Raw genomic sequence first — 11,573 nt, forward strand, 5'->3', positions numbered from 1 at the left:
GCAGCCTCTTAACTGACTGAGCCACCCAGGCACCCCTAAAGTTTCTATTACACGTAGCCAGATACAATTCCTGGCGCATGCTTCCCATCACCCTTAGAAAAAATCCCCAAACTCATACGTGATCTCTCCAACAGCATACCGTACCACTCTCCTCATTCTTCCTGCACCAGCCTCACGGACCCTCCGGGCTGTTCTTGGTACCTGCCAAGTTTATTTCTGCCTCAGTGCCTTTACCCTTGATGTTCTGGTATGTTCTTTCTCTAGATTTTTCACAGTTTGTTTGAGCCCTCTCTTCACTCAGCGTTGTGCTTTAGTGTCACCTCTGTGCCAAGGTCTTGCCTTGACCACTCCATCCAAAACGGGTTCCTTCACACTCCTTAACTCTCTAGTAATTTATCTTTATTCAAAGCGCTCACCACTAACTGAAATGGTCTCTGCCCGAGGGTATGTTATTTATTTTCTTGCTTATTTAATGTCCATCGGCTCCCAGGAATGAAAGCTTCCAGAAGTCCAGGCACATCCCAGTACCTGGACGAGTGCCTGGTATGGAGTAGGCATTTAATCAATCAGTCTATTCATGACACCTTGAAATGGAGGTAGACTCTTCCTCACGCTTCGCTCAGCAGTTCTTTGTAATACAAAGACTATGTAACTAAAAGTTACAAACACGGTGTTGGGTTTATTTTGGTATTTTTGTCATACCAACACTCTCTGGGGCCAGCAAATTTTGTCTGGACACTTCATTTCATGGCCTCTCCAAATTCTGGACCGGCACGGCAATTTAAGGCTGAACGAATCATGAATGAATTTTGCAGCGAAGCGTCCAGACATCCGCACTGACACTAACCCAGGCCGGGCGTTGTCCTTTTGTTTTCTTCCCACATTTCCTAAAGGACGATCAGTGGTGACCCCATTCAGAGACCGTTGGCTCGATCCGTCTCTGACCTTTTCTAGATCGGGCCGGGGGCCGTGATAAACGCGATCGCCATGTAGACAGTACCGTGCCGGAGTGACGACGGCATCCGAAGCCAGCTCCCAACCCCAGCTCACCAGCATCGTGGCCAGTCTGAGTTGGGGTTACAGGTCAGGCACAGGTCAGGGGCCTGCAATCTGTCCCCAGCCTACAAAGAAAGAGAGGCGGCCCTCGTGAGCTCTGCGGCTCTCCGGGCTCAGAGGCGAGCGTGGATCCGGCTGTTTCGCTTCCCTCCCATCCTTCCTCCAGCCGTGCACGCCCGCTTCCAGCCCCGAAGCGCCAAGCCGGTTCCCGGCCGCGCGTCGCGGCCCCGCCCACTCCCGTCGGCCCCCGCGGGTCGCTCCCGTCGCCGTGGAAACCGAGACGGCCAGTCGGCGCGGCGGCTTCCGGTCATCCCGGTGGGCTCTGGCGGGCCTGAGAGCGGCAGCCCGCGATGCTGAAGGCCAAGATCCTCTTCGTCGGGCCCTGCGAGGTGAGGCCCGGCCGGCGGGGGCGGCGGGCGGGGGCCCGGGCGGGCGCGGGGCGGCGCGGGACTGTGCCTCGCGCCGGGAGCCCCCCAGGAGGCGGGAGTCCTGTCCCACCGCGCCCACCCCGTGGGCGACGCTGGCCGCAGCGTGAACTCGGCGCTTCCCCTCCCCCCCCCCCCCCCCCGACCTTGACGCCGTTTCGCTAAGTCCTGAAAGTAGTGAGTCTTGTTTTGGAACCAGAGTCTAGGTCGCACGAGTCTCCTTTGCTCCTCAGGTTGGCCCTAATGAACGTGTCTGTGGGACAAGAAAAGGAGAGGAAATATGGGACAGTTACGTCGTGTTTGAACGGTTCGCTCGCGGTGTGCGTGGTGGTGGTAGTGGTGGGGGGGTGGATGGTAGGGTTGAATCACATGGACCTCACACCATACATAGGAATAAGATTCCCATGGACTAAAGCTCAATGTAAAATAACCACCGTAGAAATAGTGAATATTCTCCGTGTTCAGCGCGCATCCCAGTGGCCTGGAGGGCTTGTTAAAAACACGCCCTGCGGGGTGCCTGGGTGGCTCCGTGGGTTAAGCCTCTGCCTTCGGCTCAGGTCATGATCTCAGGGTCATGGGATCGAGCCCCGCATCGGGCTCTCCGCTCAGCGAGGAGCCTGCTTCCCCCTCTCTTTCTGCCTGTCTCTCTGCCCACTTGTGATCTCTCTCTCTCTCTCTCTCTGTCAAATAAATAAAAATCTTAAAAAAAAAAAAAAAAAACCACCACACATACACACACACCATGCCAGTCCTGCCCTAGAGTTTTGATCCAGTAGGTCCGGGAGGGATCCGAGAAGCCGCCTTCCACCAAAGCTGCCGTGCAGGGACCCCACTTTGAGAACCACAGCAGTAGATACATACGGGGAGAGAGAATATTATTCAGCTCGAAGACAGGGAAGGTCTCCTCCAGCACAACACAAAAATGAAGACACCTAAAAGAAATGACAGCAAAAGTAAGCCTGGAAAACGTATCTGCATGATACATTACAAGGAAAGAATTCTAGTGGGACGCACAAGGGAAGTTTAAAAATTGGTCAAGAAAATGCGATAGAAAATCAAGCAAAGTCCCTGCACCCAAGTGCAACCAATAAGAGGATGTACAGCCTCACAGTCAACAAGAACACTAATTAAAACAATGAGATGGGGGCGCCTGGGTGGTTCAGTGAGTTAAAGCCTCTGCCTTCGGCTCAGGTCATGATCTCACGGTCCTGGGATAGAGCCCCACATCGGGTTCTCTGCTCAGCAGGGAGCCTGCTTCCCTTCCTCTCTCTCTTTGCCTGCCTCTCTGCCTACTTGTGATCTCTGCCTGTCAAATAAATAAATACAATCTTTAAAAAAAAAATAAAACAATGAGATGACAGTTACTTGCCCATCAGATTGGATGAAAAAGGTTAGAACTGATAACAAGGAAGCATGAGGATGCTTGTAGGGAAATGAGTACTTTAGGATTCTGCTGATTGCTAACAACTTTACTGGCAATCCAGTTATCCAACGTTCAGACATGCGTAGCTTTCAGGGCTGCACTCAACATTTCTCGAAATCTACAGCAGCTGGACCTTACCTAGGTTCCACAGAGGGGATACGGAACAGCTGGAAACACCCTAGGTGCCCACCAATAAGAGAACATCTCAATAAACTAAGGGACATTCTTACTGGGGAAGACCCCAGCAGTTACCCAAAAGGAGGCACGTCTGTGTGGAGTGACATGGAGAACTTGCCGAGACATAAACTAGTGAGTGAAGTAGACAAGTAATAACAATATGCATAGAATTGTGAGAAGTAAACCAAGCATAAATATCTTCTTTTTTTTTTAATGGAAATTCACAAACATATAAGGGGAGAAAAAACAAGGAACTCCTGGTACTCATCACCCAGCTTCAACGACAAAGTGTATTTCTGCATACACCTATCCCGCTCTAACTCAATACTGTGTAGATTGGCCAACTTTTTTTTTTTTAAAGATTTTATTTATTATTTATTTGACAGAGAGAGATCGCAAGTAGGCAGAGAGGCAGGCAGAGAGAGGGGGGAAGCAGGCTCCTTGCTGAGCAGAGAGCCCGATGCGGGCCCCGATCCCAGGACCCTGAGATCATGACCTGAGCCAAGGCAGAGGCTTAACCCACTGAGCCACCCAGGCGCCCTGTGGCCAACCTTTCTATTCCTTTAACATGCTGGGCCCATTCCTGGCCTGGTGCCATCCAACTAGTTTTTCCCTCCTCCTGGAAGGCTGGGTTGACTCCTTGTCATTCAATCTCGGTGGAAACTTCACCCTTTCACCCTTCCCTGACCACCTAGTTCAAAGTCCCTGTGACATTATCCGCTTGATTTTTAGCCTCGTGTTTAACACTACTATATCTTGTGTTCAGCAGCTCCGGACAAGGTAGACACTTAAAGATACCCGATGTGCCTCACAGTTTCTTCATTTTCCCAGAAGGACCCTCCCCCTCAATCAATTGGTTTTGACCAATATGTATATATAAACTTTAAGGGCATCGATATAATATATAAATACACTTCCATAATGTTTTATGTATTCATGTAAAGACATATATTAATTTGGAAATGCTGCTTTATTCCATACTTGTATTCTATGACACAGCTTTAAAATGCTAACTCCTCACCAGCACCTTTGACACCGAGTTGATTTTATGACCAAGGCCACTTTTAAGCCACATGACGGGCACCTGGCTGGCTTGGTCGGAAGAGTGTGCGACTCTTGATCTCAGAGTCATGAGTTTGAGCCCCACATTGGGTGTAGAGATTACTTAAATAAATAAAACTAAAAAAAAAAAAAAAAAGACGAAGACATGACAAAGCACACCATCTGAGTTGTTTAGAATCTGAGCATTTTTTGAATCTGTGTACGACCCCGTTTCTATGACTATATTCCAGCCCCAAGAACCGTTCCCATGACATCAGGTCATTTGTTTTATTCATTCATCCTATAGTTAAATATTCATGGTCTCCACAAACATAACCACTCAACTATGTTCTGTTTTGTTTTAAGATTTATTTATTTCGGGGGCGCCTGTGTGGCTCAGTGGGTTAAAGCCTCTGCCTTCGGTTCAGGTCATGATCTCGGGGTCCTGGGATCGAGCCCCGCATCGGGCTCTCTGCTTGGCAGGGAGCCTGCTTCCCTTCCTCTCTCTCTCTGCCTGCCTCTCTGCCTACTTGTGATCTCTCTCTCTGTCAAATAAATAAAATCTTAAAAAAAAAAAGATTTATTTATTTCGTTGGTGGGGGCAGGAGGGGAGGGAGAAGCAGACTCCCCAGTGAGGAGGGAGCCTGACGCCAGACTCAATTCCAGGACCCTGAGATCATGATCTGAGCCCAAGGCAGAGGCTTAACTGACTGAGCCACCCAGATGCCCCTCAACTGTGTTACTTTGAAATGACATTTAGTTTGTGAGGCCACATACTCAGGAAGAATTACTAAAGCAAGATGAAGATCCTCCCCCTCCTTTTTCTGATTCTGTCGAGTGACGTCTGCAAGGCTCCAAAACTGTCATTGATTGAAATGATGACTAGTCAAGCAGTTGTTCAAAAAAAAAGACTTGTGAGAGCAGGGCATAATTTCAGAGATTTTTAAGGACTTGAGTGTAAGAGATTCCCTTTCATCTGAGGAATAATTTGCAGGGGAAAAAAAACACCTCGTCTTAACATCCAAGCATATACAGTATCCCCTAAATGAATGATACAAATGTACAGAAAATCTCTGAAAACTGATCATAGTTATCACCTTTGGGGAGGGAATGGAATGGATGGACAGATGGCTACTTTGGGCGGAAGGACCAGGAGGGCTGTCTTGTTAATAGGACTGCGTCTGACTTGTATTATCTAGAAGGAGAAACAGCCCTGTGTGAGAGTATGGCACGGCCAGCCACTGTGGGACCCAGCTCTAACAACCTTGAACTTCTGTATGACCTTGAGGAGCTCCCTTTCCCTTTCTGGGCCTCAGTGGCCTCATATCTGTGACAGACTGGTTTCTTGGTGTGGAGAGGAGCATGGCAAGAGAGAGACTCACACTAACGATTTTTTCTGTTCTCAGATAAGTTAACTGAGAGCCAGCTAGGAAAATCAGTGTGGGTAAGAAGGTTACCCAGAGGCAGAGCCGGCATTAGAACCCCATGCATGCTGGGTCCCAGACCAGCCTGCGCTCACCACATACAGTAAGGCAGCAAGGCCCGCCTAACCAGAGAGAACCCTCTGCCTTGGCGCTCTCGCATGACCGTGGCCTACACGCCATCACACCCGGCTCCGAGCCAGGTATCGGAGGGCGCGTTTATGGTTTACTTTTCTGCTCTTCAGCAGAAACCTTTCATTATCTTTTCCACAGAGTGGAAAAACTGTTTTGGCCAACTTCCTGACAGAATCTTCTGACATCACCGAATACAACCCAACCCAAGGAGTGAGGTGAGCCCCGACAAATCTGTTTCCCGGAGAGGCCCACCGCCCTGCTTTTGGTGCCGGTGGCATTCCCCAAGTATACGCTTCCCAAAGTGGAGATGCAACTATTGTTTTTATTTCTAGGATCCTGGAATTTGAGAACCCACACGTGGCCAGCAACGCCAAAGGCACGGGGTGTGAATTTGAGCTGTGGGATTGTGGCGGTGATCCAAAGTACGTTTCCTTTAAAAGGGGTTGGCTTCGTCAAATGATTCAAGACTCAGCTGCCCGCCAAGCACCTTGGACTCTGGCCCAGCACACTTCCTAGCATGTATTAGGGGCATGATCAATTATTTGGTGACATGCACGGCTCTTGAAACCTGAACGATTGGGTTATGACGCCGTGACAGGTCATCCATCAGTTAACCCTAAGACATTATTTTTAAAGGCCTCGGCTAGAAACCGGAGCCGCCTGACGTTCACCGTGCCCCCTCCTCTGCCTTGCAGGTTCGAGTCCTGCTGGCCAGCGCTGATGAAGGACTCGCACGGGGTGGTGATCGTCTTCAACGCCGACCTCCCCAGCCACCTGAAGGAAATCGAGATGTGGTATTCCTGCTTCGTCCAGCAGCAGCTCCTCCAAGACACCCAGTGTCTGTTGATTGCGCACCACAAACCAGGCTCCGGAAGCGATAAAGGAAGCCCGTCTCTGTGTGAGGACACTGCCCTTTCTCCTTTCTGCTCTTGTCTTGAGTGCTCTGGGCAATTGTATGTTGTCTCCATGTCTTTGAACCCAGCAGCCCTATGCAGTTATTGAGCGCCACCTGTGTCCTTGTTCTTTGTTCTCCCGACCACGTAAATTGGAATCTCCAGGTTGGAAGATCTGTCCTAGCAGCCAGGCCAGGCCAGAGATACTTTAAAAGCAGGGAGACACCAAGAAGGAAAAAAAAAAAAAAATCTGGTTTTAGCCGCTCATCAGTACAATTAGGGACATTCTTTCCTGACTGGTCTTGTCTCAGGAAGAATTCCCAGTTAGCATGTGACACACACCACGACAGAGTGACAAAGTGCTCGTGGAAGACCACTCACAATACTCTGAAATCTTTTCCTTTCTGGTGTAAGAAGAGGACGGGGAAGTGGCTTGTAGTGTAGTCATCCCATCACCAGGTGGCAGTGTGGTGGCACTCTTTGTTGGGCACCTACCTATGCCGAGCACGATGCTGAGCTCAGCTGCCCTGGCCCTTGGTGAAACATTTCTTCCTCCGTTAAATCATGGCAGGCAAGACACAACTTTATGTTTGGCCTCTGAAAGTTAAGCAGATTGGCTTCAATAAGACTCAGCTCACTGGGAGCCGGAAAGGGGCCCTCCTTAAAGGTTCATGCCTAATTACATTTATTTTCCTTTTAAAGCGTCCCCCTTGAGCAAGCTGAAGCTGGTGCACTCGAATCTGGAGGATGACCCTGAAGAGATCAGGTCGGAGTTCCTAAAGTACTTAAAAAGCATTGTCAACTCAGTGTCTGAAAGCAGAGACCGGGAGGAGATGTCAATTATCACCTAAGCACCCTGTATCTGAACTCTTCCGTGTGGCACGTAAGGTCGGCTTGCTCCCCAGAACAGCTCTGGAATCTTACCCCGCTACTGATGTGTCCTTCTCCATGTGGCTGTGGAAGACATTTCCCTTATCTGCTCTCAGGGTCCGCTCAGCCAGGGAGTGGACTCACACCATTCGTTCCCTGTCCTTGGTATTGCCATTCTGATTCCTTTGCCCCAGACCTCTCCAAGAGCTGGAAAACTGAGCTGGTTTTCTTTCCTCTTCATATACGTCAAGTGATAAAAATTGTGGAATTGTAGCCATCAGAACCAAATGATAGGCAGTAGTTTAATCCCCGTGTATTGGCTCGAAGGTGATTTTCACTGCTTAGTTCATTCAGAAAAGACTGATGTGTCGTGCTGCACTGTTGTAGCTGCTGACGATATACAGCAGGAGCAAAACAGATAGAAATCCTTACCCTCATGGGGCTTCCATTCTGTTCCTCTAAATTACAGGGAGGTAGGGTCCAACACTCAGGTCCCACACCTTCGATAAATGGGGAAAAATGATAGATTCTTCCATTTTCCGTAATTGGCCTAAATCTCATGCCCCGCTCCTCCTAGATAAGGAGGGGGCCTAGACCACATTTGATGCCAAATGAGGGTACAATTGATCCTCCTTCATGGGTTCTGCTTTGCAAATTTGCCTGCTGGCTCAAACCGATTTGTAACCCCCAGATCAATACAGCCCTTCCCGTTATTGAGAGCGGCCCAAAATTTGGATCATCAGTCACGCACGTTTCCAGCTGAGGCTGGAACACTCTGCCTTCTTGTTTCGGCTCTCATACGATAAACAAGTGTCCTTGTCACAGCCTTTTGGGTGCCACGTTTTCACATTTCTGTGCTTTTCGTTGAGTGGTTTTGCTGTTTAAAAGGACCCCCAAATGTGGCACGGAAGAGCTGGCTAATGTTGCAAAGTGCAAGAAAGCTGTGATGTGTCTTATCTAAACCAGTGCTTTCGATAAGCCTCATTCCAGCCCGAGTTCTTTGCCGTTGGCTACGAGTTCAATGTCGATGAAATCAACCATGTATATCGAGTAAGGTGTCTTTAAACAGAAGCGTCCATAAAACAAGGTTACATATTGATGGTAGATGAAATGTGATCAGAGGCGCACAGGCACGTGACCCTGCATTTCCCCAGAAGCAGGGGTCTGGCATCCCTCATCCAGTGCATGGGGCGACTTTACAGAATATAAGGACCATGAATAATGAGACTCAACTTATTTTTCTATCTCTTACAATTTGTAAGTTTCCACGTTAGTTCAGTCTCTGGGATAAATATTTTATCAATTCAAGGTTGCAGTCTACTTCCGTGCCCTATTCCCCAAGATGGTGTCGGGTGTCTGGACAGGGTTTTGCTACTGTCGGGGCAGCTGTACCAAGGGCAGGTCCTCTGGTTCCCTTCCTGACCTCTGTCAGGATGTCACCGGCCACCCTACTGGCCATGTCGTGTCACGGCCAGGACTGGTACGGCCAATAGCATGAGTTTTCCCCATGGAACTAGGAGTCCCAGGCTGACTCTGCCACATCCTGGCTGGGCCTGGCCCTGCACATCTCTGAGAACCAGCTGTGCCCTCCATACATCCCACATCTCTGTGGGTCTCAGTGGCAGGATCACTGCACTCCTTGCCACAGCTGGCCTGCCTGGCTCATCCTCAACTCTCAGCTTCCTGGAAGCAAAACAGGATTTTCAGGGGAATTGAGAACATAGCAGGTGAATATTCTCAAATATTATCCCAGTTATAGTAGTAAGAGATGCAGCATTCTCATTATAAACCTGCGAGGAAGTTTACTTGATCACTTAGGATAACTTTTTAATTTAACCATCCTGTTACCCTTTTTAAATTTGGCGTGAACTATGCATAACATAAAATTTGCCATTTTAACCATTTTTTAAGGGTACAGTTCTGTGGCATTCCATGCATTCACGGTGTTGTGCACCCATCACCACTATCCATCTCCAGAACATTTTTATCATCCCAAACTGAAATGCTGTACCCTTTAAACACTAACTCCCTATACCCCCTCCCCCAAACTCCTGGCACCCACCATTCCACTTTTTGTCTCGCTGAATTTGACTATTCTAGGGACTTCATAAAAGTAGAATCATACAGTGTTTTAAGTTTTGTGACTGGTGTATTTCGCTGAGTAGAATGTCCTCAAGTTTCATCTGTGTTTTTAGAGGTGTCAGAATGCCCTTCCTTTTTAGGGCTGAATAATATTCCATTGTACGGCCAGATTGCATCTTGTTTATCCATTCATCTGTTGGTGATTATAAATAATTTGCTAGAACATTAGTGTACCATTGACTGAGGATGTCTTTTTTCCGAAGATTTCATTTTTAAGTAATCACCATACCTAACGTGGGGCTCGAACTCAAAACTCTGAGATCAAGAATCACACCCTCCACCGACTGAGCCAGCCAGACATCCCCCACCTAGAATATTTTTAAAGAAGATTAGCATGAACTTCTCCAAGATTTTATTTTTATTTAAATATCCTTGATATCTGGACATCATTATCAGCTTAGAAGGTAAAATATACATAACATCTTCTAAAAAGTTTTTTTATGATCTCAGGGGAACTTTCCTTCAGGTAATACATGTAAAAAAAAATGTTGTATCATCCTAACACCTAATTTGTAAAAACCATCAAAAGCGTTAATGCTCAGAATAAGCAAAGATGGTGAGTTTATAGCTTATCATACAAGTGAGTTTGCTCTAATCTTAGGAATTCGTTCGTCTATAATTTTTATATTTGGATTCTTTTTTTTTTTAAGCCCCAGGCCCAACATGGAGCTTGAACTCACAACCCTGAGATCAAGAGCTGCATGCTCTACTGACTGAGCCAGCCAGGCACCCCTATTTTTGGAAATTTTTTTTTAACATAGCCAACCTGAAAACATATTACATAGGTCTTTTCCAGTGCGAGTGAGAGAAAAGTAGAGACGCTTAAGAGAGATGAATCAATGGTGTGGGTGCTCTTCACTTCGACAACGAGGAGGCTGAAATGGAGCTATGTGGGCCGTCTGTCAGAGAGAGTGGTATTTGCTCATGATGCCAATGTCCTGGTGAATTTAGACTGAACTACATTCACATCTTAGCCAACTGCCAGGTTACCTGCGAGCGCGTTTTAAATCCAAGTTAATTTCCTTCTGACCTGCTCTCGATGGGAACACGTGTAAGGAACACAGGATAGCCTCAAGGCCAACCATAGTAAATCATCTTTACGCAATAGTGCCAGTAATAATAACTGGTCTCCCGAATACGGCTCCAGAACAAAAAGCAATTATTTTTATCTGATTGTTGATGAGAAGCCAAGAGTTCAGCAGAAAAATTAACCCAGCAGCGTGCATTTACAGGGGGCCAGAGTGCAACCCGTGTAAGTCCTCGAATAGAAGGAAAGAGTTGCATTGGAATAGGCCACGTGTGCCCGAGTTCTGAGGGGAGAGTCCATGAAGAAGTCCGTCTTCCCCATCCCGGAAACCTGTTCCCTCTCAAGAAGCCACTTACCAGGGTGCCTGGGTGGCTCAACAGGTTAGGTGTCCAGCTCTTGATATCAGCTCAGGTTTTGATCTCAGGGCTGTTAGTTCAAGCCCTGTGGCTGGGCTCCACGGTAGGCATGGGACTACTTAAAAAAAAAAAAAAAAAAAAAAGCCACTTACCTTCCATTTTCTGCTAGACACAGTCTGTGCACCTACAAATGTGTTTTGTGAAAGGAAATGATAGCAGACTATTCACATTTTCCTACAACTTGCTTTTTTCACTTTTCTTATCTTAGGATTGTGTACAGATATAAACAGAACTGCTTTATTCTTGTTCGTAGCTGCAAAATCGTCCACCTAACCATTTATGTCACAATTTTATACTAGATCATTTTAATAACCATTTATGTTGAAATAGTACCTTTTTACTAATGGACATTTTTAACGGTACTGAAATACATGATTTGGGTCATAACTACGCTTGAGTGAAATTTTAGGAAGGTGGTTTCAACCATCAGCCCTTTTGAGGGAAAGGAAAGGTTGCTGGTCTTGGCATCCTAGGTCTGATTTCTCATTTCTTTTTTATTTAATTAATTAACTAATTAATTAATTTTTTTTGGACAAGAGAGAGATCA

The 11,573-nt window shown here is 47.2% G+C and overlaps 1 protein-coding gene across 1 annotated transcript; it reads left to right on the forward strand.

Moving 5' to 3' along the window:
* The first annotated feature begins 1,312 nt into the window (after positions 1-1,312).
* On the forward strand, positions 1,313-9,755 carry IFT22 (intraflagellar transport 22). The gene is made up of 5 exons (XM_080831570.1): positions 1,313-1,445; positions 5,817-5,893; positions 6,011-6,100; positions 6,374-6,576; positions 7,274-9,755. The coding sequence occupies exons 1-5, from the start codon at positions 1,407-1,409 to the stop codon at positions 7,420-7,422; spliced, it is 558 nt and encodes a 185-aa protein (XP_080687696.1). The 5' UTR covers positions 1,313-1,406; the 3' UTR covers positions 7,423-9,755.
* The last annotated feature ends 1,818 nt before the right edge of the window (positions 9,756-11,573 follow it).

The sequence above is a fragment of the Martes martes genome, assembly GCF_963455335.1.
Source record: "Martes martes genome assembly, contig: scaffold_660, whole genome shotgun sequence".
In the NCBI taxonomy this organism is placed as follows: domain Eukaryota; kingdom Metazoa; phylum Chordata; class Mammalia; order Carnivora; family Mustelidae; genus Martes; species Martes martes.